This window comes from Amphiprion ocellaris, chromosome 1 (assembly GCF_022539595.1).
Source record: "Amphiprion ocellaris isolate individual 3 ecotype Okinawa chromosome 1, ASM2253959v1, whole genome shotgun sequence".
In the NCBI taxonomy this organism is placed as follows: Eukaryota; Metazoa; Chordata; class Actinopteri; family Pomacentridae; genus Amphiprion; species Amphiprion ocellaris.
In genome coordinates, this window is record NC_072766.1 from 1912594 (window position 1) to 1934694 (window position 22101).

A 22101-nucleotide genomic window follows, 5' to 3' on the forward strand; every position below is an offset into this window, starting at 1 on the left:
GACAAACGACAAAAGTTAGACAAAAAACAAGACACAAAAAATGGACAAAGAACACAAGTGAGACAAAAAGGAACCACAAAATGACAAAAACATGAGACAAAACAAAGACAAAAAGTTACGAGACACAAAACGACAAAAGAACAATGAACAATCTAGTATTTTACTTTATGATCAAATCAACATTGTACTATTTTACAACTTGTCAAAACCTAGAAATTATTTTAAATTTACATTCATTTCTGTGCAATAATCCTGACACCACATCATACAAACTAAAGAGGGGACTATTAACCCTTGTTTCGTCCTGCAGGTCAAAATTGACCTGTTTTAAAGTTTGAAAATGTGGGAAAAAATATCTATTTTCACAGTGAAACATCTGATGTCCACATTTTCAACATTTTTGGAAAATCTGTTAACATTTTTTGGTGGAAATAAAGAAATGTTAAAAATGTTTCTTAAGAACATTCACAAAAAAAATCAACCAAAATCCAGTGAATTTCACTGGATTTTGGTTGATTTTTATGTGAATGTTCTTAATATTAGAAGTTTTACTGATATATATGGAATCACTTTAGATATTTTTAGGATTTTTTGGAAGATTTTTCCTCATTTTTTTTGAAAATATTTACAAGAATCTTGCCAAATTTGGGGAATTTTTAAGATAAAATTTTTAAGGGAAATTTTTAAGGAATTATTGGAATTTTCTTCTTGAAAGTTTTGCAAATTTTCAGAAATTTGTGGAATTTTTTTGCAGAATTTTTGGATTTTTTTCAGACAAGGAAACAATATTTTTTGCCTGTAAATGAGGACAACAGGAGGGTTAACCTGATAAAAACTAAAAGGCTGTGAAGCTGCATCTTCAGCCTATGATGAACAGAGTTTTGGTGAGGAATCAGGCTGGAGAAGACGGCAACAATGTCAATAAACGTCAGCTAATTTAGGGTTAATCGCCGTGGCAACGAGTGAAACTTTGGCTAATGTAACTAATTATACAGTGCATAATTGGACAGATTTCTAATGTAAGATATCGACATTGATTTGCGTGTTTTACCCTCTTGGCTTTCTGTGTGTTCTCTCCAGTCTGCAGTGACAGAAGGGAGCCCAGCTGGTAGAATTTCTACAATATCTAATTTAAGTGCTTTGTCAATAAGCACATTTCATAAAAAAGAAAAATCAATATGTTCTCTTTGATGTGGCGATTTAGCACCTTCTTTAATTTAATAGCTTGTTTCAACGGGGCCTGGGAATAAATTGGTGAGATTAATTGTGGAGTGAAGTGTCCATGTAGCGGCGTATCTGCGCTGATAGATCGGCTGTACATTAATGACCCTGCAGTTGAAAAGCCCATAAATTCATGGCGGCGATTGCAAATATGCATTTGTTTCCTCGTCTTAATTTATCGTGCATCGGTGCCAGAGCTGGTGGAGCATTGATTTAAGACCGTAATTAGCCACATTGAAGAAAATTACAACGGTTAATTTTGTTGCTCGCAGAAAAGTTTGTATTGGAAAAGCTGCTCAGGAGCAATCAGTCATAATTTACCTCTTTAAATATTTAGCCTATTAAAGTATTTCATGTGAGGAATGGAGAGCTTTAACCAGGATGCTTAGAGGACTCAGGGATTAATTGTTGGTCTTGATTGTCAAATGATCACGAACTTTACAAGAAAAACCAACAACCAACCTGTCCAGCACGTTTCCTTTCACTCATTCTTCACCTTCATGTGACCCTGAACACCAATCAGCAGGTTGATGAGTGGATGACAAACACATTCAGATGATGAAGCTTTTAATCTTCTAGCTTGCTGGTGATACTTTAGGGAAGAGAGGATATATAACATGCATGTTTTCATATCATGTTAACATGGAAACAAATGTGCAAAAGTGCTGATATTGAATACTGGAAAGCCAAAATATCATCCACTATTAGCTTTTTGCAGATATATTGGGATTCTCATATTGTACTTTCCAAATATAAAGAAGACAACACTTTACATAGAATGTACTTACTGGTTTATCGTATACATTAAAGCAGTTTTTACTGTTTTTGTACATTTTTTATAACTTAAACTTGGAGGTGTAAATCAAAGGTGTAGAAATATAAAGATGTTTACTGTTTCTTTAGCCCCTTCTGGACTCGATGGCTTCCAGCCTAAAAAACAGAAAGAATTTTATCCAGAAATTGGTGAACTACTCACCAAAAACAAGTTAAAAATGGTGGCTGTGCTTTGAACTTGGTGATATTTCCATTTAAAGTGAGCGCTCAGAAAGTTTGAAGCAACAGAATGTCATAATCTCAACTACTTTACGTTGCTCTGCCAATAATAAATGCAGAGAGAGTCTCCTTCCTGAAATGGGGCGTGGACTGAAACTACAGAACCTGAAAAGGCCCGTTTTAGAACACAGCTGAAGAAGATAAAAATCCTGTAAAATGAACCGTCTTTGCAGCATTTTGAAAGACGCATTCTGGGGACATGTTTGTAAATTGTTAAAAAGAGGTTCTGTATAAATATCAACGTTAAAATTAACTGTCCATCAGACTCTGTTACACATCCTGCAGAGCTGATCATGAGGCACCTTTGAGCCACAGTAATGACGTTCCATGTTTCCCTCTCTCATGTTTAGGTGCTGAGGAAACGGAAAAAGCTGCAGAGAGACTCGGTGGGGAAGGTCGACAGGATGCTCAGCCAGTTGTTTGTTTCCTTGTGAATGGATTAGAAGAGGTCAGTATTCTTCCAGTACGCTGTCAGGTTTCATCTTTAACGTCCTCTAGTCCCAACATGCACACAGTTAGTGTAGATGTGTTTGTTTAACCCTCGTATCGTCCTCTGAGTCAAAACTGACCCGTTTTAAAGTTTGAAAATGTGGAAAAAAAATATATTTTTTTATACAGTGAAACTTCTGATGTCTGCATTTTCAACATTTTTGGGAAATCTTTGAACATTTTTTGATGGAAAAAAGAAATGTTAAAAATGTTTCTTAAGAATATTCACAAAAAAAAAATCAACCAAAATCCAGCGAATTTTGCTGGATTTTGGTAGATTTTTATGTGAATGTTCTTAAAGAAAATATTAGTTTTATTGATATGTATGGAATCACTTTAGATATTTTAGGAAGATTTTTACTCATTTTTTGAAAATATTTACAAGAATTCTCTTGCCAAATTTGGGGAATTTTTTTTAAAATAAAGCTTTTCAGGGAAACTTTTAAGGAATTATCGGAATTTTCTTCCTGAAGGTTTTGCAAATTTTCAGAAATTTGGGGAATTTTTTTTTTTTGCTGAATTTCTGGATTTTTTTCAGACAAGGAAACAACATTTTTGCTGCCCATAAATGAGGACAACGGGAGGGTTAAGCTCCCTCCTTCGTTATGACCTGGTTGTATCATTGGCTAGTTGTTATTAATGAAATTAAATTGATATGCACTGCAACATCTTCTGGAAGCAGAACTGAGCTTAACTTCATTACAAGGACAAATTACGCCTCACATCTTCTTCTCTTATATCCACTGTGAGTTAAAAGAGGCCTTTTCCTGCGTGTATGATGGAATTATTCAGCGTATTTGTTCCAAGTCCTTCGAATCACTGAGTCTTTATTGATGGCGTAGGGAGAGACAGAGCTGTAGTTCATTAGCTTGTATAACACGGCTAATCGTATGTTCTGCTGAGGAGAACTGCTGGACTTGAGACACTGAAACGCACCGCCATGCACCACTGTTCTAATCAACGGATAATCACACAACATTTCATACCACGGTTGTTATGTCACATGGCCAGAGTGTGAGGATCATTTAATAACTGTAAACTTATGATTGTTGCTGAACCTTGTACTAGTCCATGGGTCCAGACCCAACATCTCCAGTAACGGTACCACTCAAGGTGACCGATTCTTTCTGGTCTTTTTAACCAGCTATATGTCTCTAGTTTACATTTTGATATGATGCCGTTGCAGACTCACAGCTTAATGAATGTTATCACTGGTTTAATGGACACAATGAAAGGATCTGAGACAAAAGTCCAATTCAACAGGATTATTCCTCATTATGAAAAAATAAGAAACGCCACACATCATCATCTGTGTTAATAACTTTACAGCACAGAACAATGCACAAAACAAAACTTCTGAGATAGATTTCGTTGGTATGGTAACAAGATTTTCTGTGACAAAAACAAGAAACAGAATGACAAAGCGAGACACAAAATGTCAAAAGCGAGACACAAAACGACAAAAGCGAGACACAAAATGACACGTGAGACACAAAATGACCAAAACAAATAAGCATGAAAAGAAAGTACAGACAAACAAGAAATGCCTTCATCTGGGTCTGATGTTTAATTATTAGAATATATTAGCCTTTTCTCAAGCAGTTTTATTTGATTATTGACTCATATTAGATGTGATCTTTGCAGACAGTGAGGTTTAAATGAATTGTACCATACAGCAGTTATGGTGAATGTGATTATTGACTCATATTAGATGTGATCTTTGCAGACAGTGAGGTTTAAATGAATTGTACCATACAGCAGTTATGGTGAATGTGATTATTGACTCATATTAGATGTGATCTTTGCAGGCAGTGAGGTTTAAATGAATTGTACCATACAGCAGTTATGGTGAATGTGATTATTGACTCATATTAGATGTGATCTTTGCAGACAGTGAGGTTTAAATGAATTGTACCATACAGCAGTTATGGTGAATGTGATTATTGACTCATATTAGATGTGATCTTTGCAGACAGTGAGGTTTAAATGAATTGTACCATACAGCAGTTATGGTGAATGTGATTATTGACTCATATTAGATGTGATCTTTGCAGACAGTGAGGTTTAAATGAATTGTACCATACAGCAGTTATGGTGAATGTGATTATTGACTCATATTAGATGTGATCTTTGCAGACAGTGAGGTTTAAATGAATTGTACCATACAGCAGTTACGGTGAATGTGATTATTGACTCATATTAGATGTGATCTTTGCAGACAGTGAGGTTTAAATGAATTGTACCATACAGCAGTTATGGTGAATGTGACCATTTCACTAATCAGTGATAAAGCTGCCAGTATGGAAAGACTCTCACATCCTGATGTACTCATGATAACCCAACGTACATTTTAGTAGCACTTAGGTTTGGTCACCTGAGATGGTTCCAGTATCTGGTCTGGCCCGTGGACTATACATTTTGATTTGATAAAGTATTAAGAGACGGCTTTGTTTCCATTCTCAGGTTGTACACCACCTTGGATTGTGCTACATTCACTAACTTTTTGACCTTCATTATGGCTCCCAGCATAAGTCAGACTCGTCTGATGGCAAAGAAAATGGTGATGGCTGTCCAACTAGTTAAACTCCTGCTTGCAAAATTAATTGTGAGTCGTAGCAAACTTGACTTCTTTACTGTGGCTTTTGATACACTTTATAAACAGAGTGAAAACTGCAACAAAAGCCAAATAAAACAACATAAATACACATAAATAAATCATTTTAACTGAACCAGTAAGTCCAAAAATGAAGTTAGTTACTTAACGACGTTGCCTCTGTAGAGAGCCGTGCATCCAGAAAAGCGCGTACGTTTGTAAAGCTAATCATCAAAATAGTGGACAGGAAATGACAATTATCACCAAACAACTTCAAAATAAAGGCTTTTTCAAAAATAAAAGTACATCGATAATTCTGCCTTAAGGGCAACACACCATGGAAGTGAAATTAGATCTAATAAAACACTCAGAACAGGAAGAAACACCAGCATTATTAGATCAGCTTGTAGAAACAGTGCAACATATCTTGTTATCATCTTGTAAAATGATTCATACATGCATGAAAGTTGTTGGTATTCATGACTTTTATAAAGAACTGATCGATATTGTGATGCACGAAACGGCTTTGTTTACATTTTCTCCAGAATTCCGACTTGCGGCGAAAATCAACTTACGTCAGTCTGTAGGAACGGAACTCTGATGTAAGTCGATTACCTCCTGTAGATATGAATAGATTCTATAATTTTGGAAATGTACCATTTGCTTCAAGACAGTTGGTCACATAGATTCACTGTCAGTCTGCAAGTTGGGTCCTTAGCTCTGCAGTTTATATCATTAGATATAATAGATGTATTTTTCCTCTGGGACTGTTAACCCTCATGTCGTCCTGCGGGTCAAAATTGACCCATTTTAAAGTTTGAAAATGTGGAAAAAATATATATTTTCACAGTGAAACTTCTGATGTCCACATTTTCAACATTTTTGGGAAATCTTTGAACATTTTTTGGTGGTAGAAAAAAAGAAATGTTAAAAATGTTCCTTAAGAACATTCGCATAAAAATCAACCAAAATCCAGCGGATTTCGCTGGATTTTGGTTGCTTTTTTTCTGAATGTTCTTAAAGAAAATATTAGAAGTTTTACTGATATATTTGGAATCACTTTAGATATTTTTAGGATTTTTTTGGAAGATTTTTTGAAAATATTTTCAAGAATTTTCTTGCCAACTTTAGGGGATTTTTTTTTTAAATATAAAACTTTTAAGGAAACTTTTAAGGAATTATTGGAATTTTCTTCCTAAAGGTTTTGCAAATATTTATAAATTTGGGGAATTTTTTTATTGTTTTGCTGAATTTGTGGATTTTTTTCAGACAAGGAAACAATATTTTTTGGTGTCCGTAAATGAGGACAACAGGAGGGTTAAACCCCAAATGCAGACCTGATGTATGGTTGGTGCCATTTTCCTCCAAAAGTCTTGTTGCACCACTTGTAGATCTTGCACACTAAATTCTTCAACATTCTTCTTCCTTTCTTAACTCTGAGTATCCTTTGGCATCTCCTGTTTCTTAAATCCACATTTAGTTTTTATGCTTGCTGTAGGACGAACACCTCACACGACCTGCCTCTCAAACGACGCCTATATTTTCCTCTTGTCTCCCGTCTGTTTGATTAAGAGTTTGCTTAAGCCCTCAGCAGACCTCAGTTCTAAGCTTTTTGGTAATTACCTGCTTAATCCTCCAACTACAGATAAAACACACAAGCGCATTAACTTCAGAGCAGTTTATTCACTTATCGGCTGCCTCTAAACAAAGCCGTATTAATGAGCCCGCTGCAGGTTTACATGCTGGTGTTGGGCTGTTTGCTGATCATCTGCTGATCTTTTGAGAGATGCAGGAACAAAAGGTGGTTGTACTTTAATTACAAGCCTGAAGTTACACCAAGATTTGCTCGTTTGCAAGTTTGTGTGACCAGATGGATAAAGCTCATCACCACCACAGTGAAACTACACTTGTTTGGCAATTAACTGATAAAAACAAGTAATTTTTCATGTAAACGCTCTCTGCTTTCAGTTTTAGTTGTTTTCTGTGTTTTGAATCACAGCAAGCTGAATTATTGTGGGTTTAGTCCTGTTGGACAACAATAAAAGCCTGGTGTGGGTTTACCACTGGGCTCTCGGGAATTGTGATTTTTGTCTATTTTCTGGAATTTTATCGGCCAAATGAGTAATCAGCTAAGATGGTGTTTAGTAGATTCATTTTTAATGAAAATTTCGGTCAGTTTCAGCTTTGAAGTCACCAGATTTGGTTACTTGTGAGAATTTTTTACAACTTGACAGCTAATGTAGGGATTAGTGCTACCTCATGAATATGCAGACCTCCTCTCTCAGATTCTGCTAAACATTCGTACAGCCGCAATGATTTTAACGCTGTTAAACCCACTGTTGCAGAAATACAACATCAATTTTATTTCTTATTATTGTTAATTTGTGATTTATATATAGATATTTACATATATATTTTTGCAAATTTTCTTGAAATTCTTTTGCTGTATTTGAGTTTTTATATATATATATATATATATATATATATATTATTTTTTGCAATTTCTCTTTCTGTCTCTCTCTCCATATATATAGTTTTCGCAATTTTATTTTTTTATATATATATATATATATATATATATATAATTATATAATTTTTGCTATTTTTTTACTTACAGGGTTAAGTGTTCTTTTCCAGCCAGTTATCCTTGTCAGAGACATTCAGTTGCTCTTATTTAAAGGCTGCGTTTTGAATGCAAATTAACAATTCAATAGATGACCTGATATTACTTCTAGGACCTGGCTTTGTATCAGCTTTTAAGGTATATTTCTATATTTTCAAACAAAATATAAGATGAGGCAAATACATTTTTAAAAGCGGCAGGTTAGTGTTCTTGATGTTTTTCTTTCACATTGTGTAACTGTAACACACTGTGGGGGTTGTAATGTGTGGAAAAAGGGATTTATAGTAAGTCTACTTCCATCAGAAATGGTTGCGGGATGAAAATGCGAGTTGTTTATTTTTCCCCTGTCAGTTGTTGCCTTGAATTCACCCTGGTGCCTACACAGTATCATAATCAGGCTCAGAGCCACAACACACACACACACACACACACACACACACACACACACACACACACACACACACACACACATACCATCCCATCGCTACAGGAGCTAACGTGCCTCACAGCTTCAGCATAAGCTGCTAATTTCCAGGCCGTCTCAGACCCCTACCTTACTTCACCCATGAAGGAGGGCAGTGAAATATCAGGAGTTCAGTTCCAGCTGTAACTTCTTGCACACCAGACTTCAGCTCCAGTCGTTCCTCGAGGATAGCTCACAAGCACTCCAGCTTTTACTGCTGTGATGACTGCTTGTGATTTTTACGCCAGAGCGGTAGAAGAAAAGCAACTCCATTCAGCCATCCCGAAGCCCAGCGGTGCCACAGTTTTCTCATGTTGTAGATGTTGTACATGGTGCACCGGGGACCAGGACAACGTGTTTGACTTGAACTTGCTGCTGAAGAGATTTGATTTTACGAGACTCTTGTAAAACGCTGAACTCTTTCTCTTCATTAACAAGCGACTGCAGCATCAGATGCTGGAGAGAATCTCCCCAGCTGTACTAGTGGAGATTTAACCCTCGTGTCGTCCTGCGGGTCAAAATTGACCCGTTTTAAAGTTTGAAAATGTGGAAAAAAATCTGTTTTCAGTGAAACTTCTGATGTCCACATTATCAACATTTTTGGGAAATCTTTGAACATTTTTTGGTGGAAAAAAGAACCGTTGAAAATGTTTAAGAACATTCACAAAAAAATCAAAAGAATAATTAAAGAAAATATTAGAATCACTTTAGATATTTGTAGGATTTTTCTTTGGAAGATTTTTACTATTTTTTAAAAAAAATATTTATAAGAATTTTCTTGCCAAATTTGCAGGATTTTTTTTTTGAAAACCTTTGAGGGAAACTTTTAAGGAATTATTGTAATTTCTTCCTGAAGGTTTTGCCAATTTAAAGAAAAAAAAATTATTTTCACAGCGAAACTTCTGATGTCCACATCAGTGAATTTTGCTGGATTTTGGTTGATTTTTATGTGAATGTTCTTAAAGAAAATATTAGAAATTTTACTGATATATATGGAATCACTTTAGATACTTTTAGGATTTTTTTGGAAGATTTTTACACATTTTTTGAAAATATTTACAAGAAATTTCTTCCAAAATTTGGGGGATTTTTAAAACTAAACTTTTAAGGGAAATTTTTAAGGAATTATTTGAATTTTCTTCCTGAAGGCTTTGCAATTTTTCAGAAATTAGTGGAATTTTTTTGCTGATTTTTTGGATTTTTTTCAGACAAGGAAACAATATTTTTTGGTGCCTGTAAATGAGGACAACAGGAGGGTTAAGGGATGAAGACATCTGCATACTGGCATGTTTTTATCAGAAGAAAGCTGCATTATAGCATCCAGAGATGCTTCGCAGTCCAACGAGGCTCAGAGGAACATGTTCACAGTCAGAGTTTACAGCCTTTGATGATCTGCAGCGGCAGCAGAGGAGTTGCTGTGAATTCTCAGGCATGAGAGTGCCACGGGACCTCAGGGAATCATGACTGTGAAGCTGCTCGACCTGTCAGACTGTGAAGCTGATGTTCGCTGAGGCCGAGAAGCCGTCAGCAGAAACATGAAGGAACTGTGAACTGGATATCATTAACGCCGTCAGATGTGGTTTTCCAGCGGTTTGGCAGGAATTCATCTTGAGCCCGAGCATAAATATAACGCCTGTTTTTAAAGCTGTGATTATTATTATTATTGGAAAATGTGTATAAACCCACCAGAGCTGCAACATACAGCTGCATAAGTTTGTCCTTCTGTCTGTCTGTCTGTCTGTCTGTCTGTCTGTCTGTCTGTCTGTCTGTCTGTCTGTCTGTCTGTCTGTCTGTTAGCAACATTACTCAAAAACAGACCAACGGATTTAGATGAAATTTTTAAGGAAGGTCAGAAATGACACAAGGACCAAGTGATTAGATTTTGGCAGTGATGCAGCTTATAGTCTGGATCCATGGATTTGTTAAAGATTTCTGTATCATTGTGAGATAGCAGCACGGCATCACTGTAACCATGACAAGTGAACACTTCGTCAGCTGATTGTGATCCTGCTACAAATCCACCGCTGAGGACCATGGATGTTTATACAACTATAATTGTGAATAATTCCTAATCTTTAAAGGAAATTTTAATAGGACGAAGACATTTTAAAGTCATTTTGGACCCATTTTTATCTTTATCTTTATCTTTATTATTGGTCATTGCACATTTTCATATACAACGAAATTTCATTTGAGCTGCCCTGCCAATGACAGCTCCGGCTGCTGCACAGTGCTGCGCGCACCTTTCTTGAAGAAAAAAGAAAAAAGGACATGTTGGGATCTGGGTAGGGATAGCAGAGGGTAAAAGAAAAAAAAAAGGCTCGTTGTACCAAATGAAACCTCCAATGTTGGGAAATTCAATTTGAGAAGGAACCTAAAAAAACAAACCCGCAAACAGGCAAAGCATGACGTTAGACAAGTATAGTTGGGATAAGGATGTGGGGAGGTGGAGAGGGGAGCACTGCACAGTTAGCCGGTTCCTGTGCAGGTGCACGGATTCCTGGCTCCTGTGTATAGTGAGGAAAGCTTGTGGAGGTGGGGGGGATGGGGGTTATGGACATGTGTGTGCGAATGTTTAGCTCAGTCCTCAGTTCATGAGTCCGATGTGTGTGTATGCGTGTAGCCTATCTTCTTCCGTCTCAGACCTCCGGTGTCTCAGTTCGCGAGGGTGGGAGCGCAATAACGCAGCAAGGTTGCTATGGAGACGTCCTCGGTTGGCCCGGTCCAAAAGTCAACAGGTGTCCTTGGGAAAGTGGGGGGGGTGTAGGAGAGCTATCTCTTGGCCATGAAACTTCCAGAGGAGTTTGTTATTGTTCCAGGGGCGCCAGAATGTAATCAGTTATTCACATGTTTGGGCGGGAGAGAAGTAATTTCACCTTCTCCCTACTGCTCTCAACAATTTTCGACCTCAGCTGTAGCGATTCTCACCCTGATGGCAGCAGAGTTTGGACGTCGTTTCTGTCTGCGGTCTTCCTGATTTTCCAGAAGCTCAGGCCAGTGAACAAGCCAATTATCAGCAGGCCTGTCATCATAAATCCGAATATATAAATATCTTCCACATCCTCCACGGATAGGGGTGCCAGGCACATGACCCCCTTCCACTTCCCCCAGGCGTCGATCACGTAACCAGAGGCAAAACTCCCATCCGGACAGGTAGGCTCCCCTAGGCCTGTGCTCTTTGTGGCGACAATCTTGTCAATTGCGTTGAGAGACCAGTTAATCAATTCCATGATCGGTGTTTTGAAGGTCCAGTGCCAAGCGATCGCTCCAAGTCAGACAGATGAGACGAAGACGAAGAAATGCAGCAAGCAGGGAGACATGAGGGTATGAGGAGGAACAGAGATAGCGGAGCAAGGAAAAGTGCGACCGCCTCCTACGAGAGCTGAGAGCGTAGCTTTTAGGCATTTTTTTAACCCTTCTCAGCCATCCTAGACTATTAACTCATCTTGGACAGGTTTGAACAGTTAAGGAGGATTTTTTGAGCAAGTTCTGGACAAATTTGAGTAATTTCAAGTCGTTTTGCACATATTTCAGGTCATTTTTGACAAATTTAGAGAACACATTTATTTTATGAAGTCAAATTTGACTTCATAAAGTTTTTTTTGCTATTTTTTGAAAACAAAATGCATATGAAGAACTGAAAAATGGGGAAAATGGTGTTGTTTACAGATCTGTCCTGTTTTGTTTGATTGCGAATAAGATCCGGTAAAATCACAGAAAAAATTAGTTAAATCCTGAAAAAAGCCAAAACTGCAAACAATGAATCATCAAAATTTATTATTTTTCCAAATATTAATTTTATTTTTACTGTGTGTTCCCTTAACATAACTAAGCTAACTAGGTAAGATTATTATTATTATTGATGTTATTTATATATATATGTCGGCAGTTATTTTTACAGTTTTTGAATTTTACAGTGTTCCACATTGTATTAACCTTTATCTGCTGCCAGATTTTCACTTTTGTTTGTACTGTGTAGTATATTTTTTTATATATTAGCTGCACTATTAATGTAATATGTTTTTAGAAGCTGGCATTTTCATTTATCGTCTGCCAATTCGTGGAATATAACCTGTAAACTTAGAAGCAGTTATCTGAGAATTGTTTGGTATCAGACGGTGTTTAACAGCAAACCCAGGCTTTTGTTATCTTTGTGCTTCTTGTAAATGGATCTGTTGTTGTTACTGCCTACATGCTCTTCTTCTGCTTATCTTCAGTGAAGAGAAAATTACTTAGAAGCAACACACCTCCAGCTTTTATGTCAAAAGTGGAAATCCAACAGGTCAGTGATGAGCTGGAGGTGCTGTATTGTACTATAGTGGAGTATAAGATGCTGCTGACTCTGTTTCCATCGAGTTGATATTATTGGAATACAAAAACACTTCCACAGATAGAGATCATCATCACTATTTCTTTGAAAACCTCATCAGCAGAGAGCAAACCCTGCAGCTACAGAATAATGATCCTCGCCATTAGGTAATAGGCCGCCTTTGGAAACTCTTCAGGTTGCTGTTGTGGTGCTTCGGAAAACCCTAAATGAAATCGGAGACTTAAAGAGAGCTTTCCTTCCTTCCCCTCTCTGCCTGGTTTGATCATTGAGGCGATCACTAGAATGATGCCATCGTATGAAAATCCAAAAGTCTGAATGAGTCTCTACCTGCGATTGTCTGCACTTTTCAATTTCCTTGGGCTCGACGCCAGGAGCGTGTAAGCTGAAAAGCTGCTTTTGTTTTCCACTGTCTTCTGCCTTAATCTGTCAAGCATGACTTTTATCCTCCAACAGGATTGTCTCTCACCTCTTTGTCCGGCTGCATCTGTCTCTTGGCGTCGTTTTCCTTCCAGATCAAACCGACATTATCACCAGCAGGATTAAATCTATTCAAAACCTGCCGAGTTCATCTGATAACCAGTGGATTACACGAGGATCTGTAGCAAAATAACAAGTCCTCATATCCAAACCACAAAATACAGGCTAGCCTGACTGAAATGTGGATGAAATATGGATGAAATATGATTCAAATATGGATGAAATGTGACTGAAATGTGACTGAAATATGACTGAAATATGGATGAAATATGACTGAAATATGACAGAAATGTGGATGAAATGTGGATGAAATGCGGATGAAATGTGGATGAAATATGACTGAGATGTGACTGAAAAATGGATGAAATATGACTGAAATATGGATGAAATGTGGATGAAATGTGACTGAAATATGGATGAAATATGCCTTTCCCTGTTTTCCATCTCTTTGGTGATTATCTGATGAGCTTTAAGTGACTAAACTGCTTTTTTAGGCGTCATTAAGAGTCTGTAGTCATGGGTAAAGCTAGAGGAAGACTGCAGTCATGACTGAATAAATGAATAAAATGGATGAATGAGACAGAGCAGCTTGCAGTGCTGAATCCACACACTTTGTCCTCTGAGCCATCCTCTCCGACCTCCTCCTTAATAGGTTTTGTCAGTGTGTAACAGTACCACAAAACTTCTGTGTATACTGCTGAGAGAAGACAGTCATTTATTTGCATTTATTCATCAGGAAACTCAAGTCTCTCTGTGCTTTTGAATAAACAACCAGTACAGGTTTTTTTTTTCCTGTTGGGCACAGACTCCTGATAGATGTAAGTGAATCTGGGTCAGAATACACCAGAGACAATGCAGCTACTGTCTGCATAACCAGCTAAATGTTGTTTTTTCCCCCCTGCCTCATAATTATCTAGTGCATAGCAGCAGATATGATTAACAAACCTCCTCATTTGGGGAAACACAGTCAAGAGAACATTAATAACGGAGTTAAACTGAATTTATTTTGTGTCAGCTTAGTTTACAGCATGTAGAACAGAATATTATTGCTCTTTATTTGCTTACTGTATTTGAATTTATAAAGGGTGACGGAGTAAATCGGCTCTGCTGGGTTTAGAGCTGCTTTAAAACAAGACGGGAGGGTTTGTTTATTACTAGTGTGGGGGCTTGATGTTCACTGTCCATGAAGTCCAGTTTGAATATCAGATTAAAATCTTAAAAGATTAATCAGGTGCCAAAACTCTGTGGTTTGTCATAAAGGCAAAGACAGGATATTAACACCTGAGATCACGTGAGGAAGTTGTTCAGGTTTGGTTTTTCTCTGTAGTACATGGTGTAAACGCTGCTTTGATGAAACATGGAAGCACTTGTTTACAGTAGGGATCAACTGATATGGGTTTTCCAGGGCTGATACCACTTACTGATAAAAGCAGATGACCGATATTTGGGACCGACAATCATTAAATGTAATGTTTTAGAAGCGTGTGATGGCAAAGAACCTGTCATTTAACTGGGCTTCTTCATTAATGAAAGGTAACTAAAACTAAATATGTAAAATAGGAATAGCAGTGACTACATTAGTACGCTCTCTTCTGTTTATATGGGATTGATCAGTTTTTCTCCTGCAGTTCCGTCTGCTGTTCTTCTCTATTTTCGTAATCTTTCACTCTTCTATCACTTTTTTGCCAGCTGAGATCCAGATCTTAAAGCATTATTAGTTATTGTTTTCCAGACTCTGTTTCAGGCTTTCTAACTTAGCCGCTAGCTGTTAGCATAGCCTCAGCTACTTGGAGAGAAGCTAATTTCCTGGTTTGTGGCTTGTGTTTTGTGTTCAGTCTCCAGTTGAGAGACATTTCTGAGACCACAGAGTGACGACAGACAGAGAGAAGAGGCTGCATCAGACCTGAAGTAGCGCATTTAGTTTATCAATAATCGGTTAATAAAAATACAGATACTGATAATTGAAAAATGCCAAATATTGGCCACGATAACTGGCCATACTGATAATCTTTATAGTCGTAGTAGTTTTTAGCAGGTCAGGTTTGTGTTGGGCTCAGGTACAAGTAGCACTCAAGTCAACCAAAAAAAACCCAAAACTGAAATCGCAACGATTCTATTATCTCAGCATAGTGCACTGAGAGCACTCCCCATGTCAGCATTTTTAACCTAAATAAACCATAAATAAATATGTAAATCTAGTATTTACAGCATGGTAAATACTTTTAGTTGGGTTGTAATTGATTCATTTTTTCCGCTGTGATAAGAGAGCAGGTTTGACGTCCAGCTTGGTTTTGGGTTTAACTGCATCTACTGGCAGATGATGGAGCTGGTGTTGGATGCACCTGTTATTCCACCAAACATACCAACATGCTAATTCTGTTGTTCACACTCAAAACCAGAAGCCTTTAACACGAAAGTTGGCGGAAAATATTCAGACAAGCTACTATAATGTGCATTAAATGTGGATGAAATGTGGATGAAATATGACTGAAATGTGGATGAAATATGACTGTGATGTGACTGAAAAATGGATGAAATATGACAGAAATGTGGATGAAATGTGGATGAAATATGACTGAGATGTGACTGAAAAATGGATGAAATATGACTGAAAATTGGATGAAATGTGGATGAAATATGACTGAAATTTGGATGAAATGTGACTGAAATATGACTGAAAGTGAACGAGATGTGGATGAAATGTGACTGAGATGTGACTGAAAGTGAACGAGATGTGGATGAAATGTGACTGAGATGTGACTGAAAAATGGATGAAATGTGGATGAAATGTGACTGAAATGTGGATGAAATGTGACTGAAATGTGGATGAAATGTGACTGAAATGTGGATGAAATGTGACTTAAACCAAACCGACGACTTCTTCCACTAAGTGACTCGGTCAACATTAAACCCGTCAGACCCAGCGGCCTCCGTTAGGTTTGGAGAGTTGAGTTTTGTGAAAACACAGCGGTGTTCTCGGGTCGTCTGTTCCTCCTGCTACCAAACATAATGATTTAACTTTGGAAGGTCATTCATGAAGCCCTTTCCTCCTTATTACAGTAACACCAGTGGCTGTCTGAGTAGTGAGGATTTGGTGAATCTGGAGACTGCAGCCCCGAGCCAGAGCACCGTTCTGACCTATTCTAGAGCAAACTAATGGTAATAAAACCTGCTTGGTATTTAAAAGACACCCTACCAGATGTGAATTTTCAACATTGCTGTATAACTCATTGCTCTGTTTTCATTTATTGCGATGACATATGGAAGTTTCAGTTTCTCTTCAGTGCACCTTGTCTTCCTCTTTCTGTCTTTTCTTTCCTGTCTCTCCAGTTGGTTCACGGTTGATTTTGCTTTGTAGAGCTCAGCCTCATCACCAGTAGGCAGATGCTTATTTGTGTGTCGGACGTGGCGGCGTGTGAGATCTCCTGATTCAGAACATTCATGCTTTCCGATCCGTGAACTAACTGCATCTTGTAATTTGCTTCCCCGTGACATTAGCTCGTCTTCCAGCGCGCCTGCTGTTCCGGCGTTAACATGTAAATTGCGTTTGTGAAATGGGACGTGGCTCCAGACGAGTCGCATCCGTCCGAGTCAGCGAGAGGCTTTAGGATGCTCTTCATGCTGCAGTGCTTAAGCCCATGTATATCCACCTTGAGCCGGAGCTCAACACCAGCGATGAATCACTATAAAAAGAGCCAATTATTTATCGTGGGTTCTCTGACCTGGCTGGTGGTACTGATCTTCCAGGGTGCAGTCACCAGGCCTTCAGCATTGTCAGGGCTCCCATCAGCCCAGCCTTTCATCACTACACCAGGATGTCATGTCTCTAAATATCAATGACAGTTTTTATGTGTGGCAGTAATTTATCAAACACCGAAGCTTTTCTCTTTCTGCTGGCTGCAAGAAAACAGCAAAAAGTTTGGGATTTTAGAACTCGTGAAATGAGAAAATGTCCAGTTTTTCCCTTTTCTTCAGCTTCTAGAACTTCTTCTCCTTCATTTTCTTTTTGAAGCCCTTTGGAAGTCCATTTCCTTGTTTTTTTAAGAGACCTCTAATATATTCACTAGAGGCCACTAGCGCAATAATCTGACTATCCAATGCTATAGCACAGGGGTGTCAAACATGCGGCCCTTGGGCCAAAACCGGTCCTCCAGAGGGTCCAATCTGGCCCTCAAAGTGTAAAAATTCCAGAGAAGACATTAACTGCAGATTGTAAATTAGTAAAATTAGAAATTTAAAATCATTTCTAGACCATGACAAGTTGTTTCGATCTTAAAGTAAAATACTAGATTGTTCATTGTTCTTTTGTTATTTTGTGTCTCATTTTTCTAATGTTTTATCTTGTTTTTGTTTTTTTTTTGTCTGACTTTTGTTGTTTGTCTCATGTTTTTGTCGTTTTGTTTCCTTTTTTCTTGCTTGCGTTTTTTGTGATGTTTTCGTCATTTTGTGTTTTGCTTTCTTCATTGTTTTGTGTATCATTTGTGTTTTTTTGTCTCCCTTGTGTTTGTCTACTTTCTTATCATTTTGTTTCTCGCTTTTGTCATTTTGTGTCTCATTTTTGTCATATTTTGTCTGTTTTTGTTGTTTTTTATCTGACTTTTGTCATTTGTCTGATGTTTTTGTCATTTTGTTTGATGTTTCCTTAAATATGAACATTTCAGAATGAATTTTTTCACTAAAACAAAATAAACATTTGGAGTTGGGGGGTATTTTTATAGGTTGGTATGCTCTGATTTTACTGGTCGGGTCCACTGGAGATCAGACTGGGCTGAATGTGGAACCTGGACTAGAATGAGTTCGACATCCCTGCTATAGGACCTTAATATTGTCCAATTAATGCTAATTAATTGATGTGACCTTCACTTGTCACTGCTTTAAGCCGAGATAGTGAAATGAACTTGGGGACTAATGATTCTCCTCCCTCTCTTTCCTCCGTCATGGCTGTAATAGTAAACTCTGTGAGCTGTAATTAGTATGGAGGAGGAGACCTGAGGAGACCTGAGGATGCTGTATTGATTTCTTGTTTGCTTGGTGAAAATGTCAGAGAAACACAGGGGACATGGAGACGTGGAGCAGACTGATCGGTCCAGGATTGGGTCTGATTTGTTCGCTGCGTTGCAGTTTTGAAAATAAATACTTTCATAATTTGAAATATAAATGATCATGTAAAGGCAGTAACCTTTATGTAGACCTGGTTGAATATAAATATGTTTTGAGACTGGATTTGAAAATGTCAGCGCACGACATGAGTGATGATGTGAACCTTTTCAAAGGGTAATTGGGCAGCAACTCTGAGCGACCTGAAGCTGCAGCGTAGGTCAGTGAAAAAAACATCTAAAATTAAGAGAAACAGTCGGAACCAGCTGGTTTGACGGGGTTCAAAGTAGGTGCCAACCATTTATCAGTGTTGTCAAATATTCAATCTGGTAGCCAGCATTTTTCCAGTTGCTGCAGTCCATTCATTCCATCCATTTCCTTCCTGTTATCCGGGGTCGGGTCTTGGAGGCAGCAGATGTAGCAGGTCATTCCAGACGTTCCTCCTCCCAGCAACACTTTCCAGCTCTTCCTGGTGGATCCCGAGGCGTTCCCAGGCCACATGAGATGTATAATCCCTCCAGAAGGTTCTGGGTCTACCCTGGGGTCTCCTCCCAGGAGGACGTGTTCAGAAAACCTCCAAAGGAAGTCTCCCTGGAGGATCTGAATCAGATGTCCAAACCTCCTCAACTGGTTCCTTTAGAGGTGGAGGATCAGCAGCTCTACTCTGAGCTTCCTCCAGATGTCTGATCTTCTCCCCCTATCTCTAAGGCTGAGCCCAGCCACCCTACAGAGGAAGCTCATTTCAGCCGCTTCTATCCAGGATCTCGTTCTTTGGGTCACTACCCAGAGCTCATGACCATAGGTGAGGACTGGAACGTAGATGGATGGTAAACTGAGAGCTTCTCCTTGTGGCTCAGCTCCCTCTTCACCATGACGGTTTGGTACAACGTCCACATTACTGCTGACGCCACCAATCCTCCTGTCTATCTCACGCTCCATTTTCCCATCACTCGTGAACAAGATCCTGAGATACTTGAACTCCTTCACTTGGGGAAGCAACGTATTGCAATTGTTACTGTATTATTATTATTATTATTATTGCAATCTTTTATTCTTTTTTTTTAACTGATTTCTCATAAAATAAATTTTTAAATGTTGCGGTGTGGCCTGATGCGACTATATCAATCTGTGGCCCAACCAATATCCAGACCACAGTGCTCTCTGTTTTGTGCTGGAGTTTGTGTCATAGAGTTAAATACAGTTTGACAGCAAGGGCTTCATTTTTACTGGAAAACTAAATGTCAAATGTTGGTTATCGGTCTCCTTGATGGCCAGTAATTGACATCTGCCGTGGTAAAAACCATATCAGTTGACCCTAGTTTAAAGTTTAAAAATCTTCTCATCCCTCTACTAAAGCTCAATCCAAACAGATAATATTGGCTTCTAAATGAAAGCTGACGGTTTTCTTTGTGTAACTTTCTCTCAGTCGGGAGCCGTTACTTCTAAGATCCTTGCTTGGCAACTGCTCCTGGCCTAAAAAATAGTCCGGTATGTTTTACATTTCAGCTTTTTTGCGAATTAATCAAAATTTAATGTGTTAATGGGTGAAATTTAGAGGTTCTAAAAGATAGAATCTGGCTAGCTGTTGGTGTGTTCCCAGACCTTATTGCTGCAAGAAAGTACAAAGCACAGTCCCTCCAGGATTTCATGGGCGTTTTCCAGATTGTTGCGTCCCTAAAATGCCTGAATGTTCGGCAGCTTTTCTGTAAAATTGCGATGTTAGTTGCGATGTTTTCAGCATATTTGTTGCCATGAAATTGCGGGAGACGGTGACAGTCGATAAAAAGTTGCTTTTTTTTCTTTAGCAGTAATTTTTGTTGGTAAATGAGAGACATTAGAATGGGACATGTCTGCATCTTCAGACCAGAAACAAGGAAGTGAATTCAGTGACGCACGTGTGTTACGTTTAGGACTGCTATGATTGGTGGAACTCACGGGAGGCGGGACAAAATGGTGGAAAAGTTGCGGTGATTGGACAGAATTGTAAGGTGGTGCAGAATTCATGGAGATTGATTGAATTTGTGTTAATTGTTGTGATCAAAACAATGCAAATTCCTGGAGGGACTGAAAGAATAATTCCCAAAATATTTCAGTGCCTTCTTTTGCAGATGTTGCAGATAAAAGTCGTGGCTTGAACCCAAACCCCACCTAAAACAAAATGTAAACATGAGAGAAGTGGACCAGCATCAACCTGCTAGCAGGGTTTGGTTGTTGGATTGTAAATGAGACCTGCATGGACACGCTGCTGCTCTTTATTGTTCACAGAGCTGCCTTTTGGTATTTGCAGCCACTCCAGATCTGGTTCTGCTCAGCGTGTGCGGTCTTAATTACAACATGCATGTTCCAGCTCTGTCCTCAGGTGCTTCTGACTCATCCACACTCGGTCTCCTCGCCAAACAAAAGGGAGCCAAACTCTGGGTTTGACACAAATTACAACTTGTCATCCATTTAGAGGAAGCTGTTCCGGCAGCATTCTCTCAGAGTTCTGCAGTTTTTGATGAAATAATGGGAGAGTCAGTGGAGAACAAACACACTTTGCTCTCCACCATTGCTTAAGAACAGCATTGTTTATCATGCAGCTAATTCACATTACATCTTTCGCTAGTTTGTCTTGGCTATTGTCTAACTTTACATCATTAATGACTTTGTTTCATTCATCTACTAGTAAATCAGCTGACTTTTCACCCACCCAGAAACAAGAGGTCGCTCACGTGCATTTAGAAAGCCAATTTAAAATCCACTTTTTCTAGCAAGCTGACTGTAAATCAGAAACACAGTGTCACTAAATGCTGCAGGATGAAAGAAGAAATCAGAGCAGAGCAACACATCCTTGTTTTCAAAAGCAGTCAGACTGAAACTGACACTAAGTCGCCGCTAGAAATCTGCATAAGTCAGTTCCCTGCTGAACGGCTGAACCCAGCTAAACTTTCTGCTAAACATTCAACTATCTGTAAACTTCAAGTGCATTCTTGTCAAAAAGAGAAACTGTCAGTGCTGAGCTGATCAGGGCAAATAGTCAGAAAAAAAGAAAAAATGACAAGGATCTGGAAGTTTTCCTCCAATTCAGAAGAAGAGGAGGAAATTGATTCTGATTAGCTGCACAATTTAAAGCAGAGGTGTCAAACTCATCTTAGTCCAGGTTCCACATTCAGTCCAGTTTGATCTCCAGTGGGCCGGACCAGTAAAATCACAGCATAATAACCTATAAAAAACCACAACTCCTAATGTTTCCTTTGTTTTAGTGCAAAAAAATATGTTCTGAAAATGCTCACATTTAAGGAACTATCTTTTAAAAAACTTATAGTCACAGGTGTCTGGAACTGAATGGTACAGTATTTTATTACATGATTAAAACAACAAAAATTTGACAAAACAAGACAAAATATTACAAAAATGAGAAACAAAATGACAAATAATTTGATCAAAAAGTTACAAAACGACAAAAAATGGACAAAAATGAAACAAAAAAATTACACAAATGACACTGGCAAAAAAAACAGCAAAAAGTAGACAAACAACACAAGCAAGACAAAAAAAACACACAAAACGACAAAAACGATACACAAAATAGCGAATAAAGCAAAACTCAAAATGACAGAAACATGAAGCAAAACAAGAAAAACATGAGACAAATGACAAAAGTCAGACAAAAACAGACAAAATTTAGAAAAACGAGACACAATTACAAAAAAATAATCAGCAATCTAGTATTTTACTTTATGATCAAAACAACTTGTCATGGTCTAGAAATGATT

At 38.1% G+C, this 22101-nt stretch overlaps 1 protein-coding gene across 5 annotated transcripts in view; it reads left to right on the plus strand.

The window, feature by feature from the left end:
- Positions 1 to 22101, plus strand: part of glceb (glucuronic acid epimerase b) — a 94591-nt gene that overhangs the window by 30832 nt on the left and 41658 nt on the right. For 2 of the 5 annotated variants that reach the window (XM_023263970.3, XM_023263969.3), the window contains exon 2: positions 2625 to 2722. The exons of 1 other annotated variant lie outside the window; for it this stretch is intronic. Coding sequence is in view for 1 of the 4 variants with exons in the window: in XM_023263968.3 (XP_023119736.2) it covers positions 5957 to 5958 (2 nt within the window). In the remaining 3 variants the exon portion in view is untranslated. Of the gene's footprint in view, positions 1 to 2624; positions 2723 to 5901; positions 5959 to 16309; positions 16409 to 22101 lie in introns of all 5 variants that reach the window. 2 more of the 5 variants (XM_023263968.3, XM_035945322.2) reach the window with 2 other exon arrangements.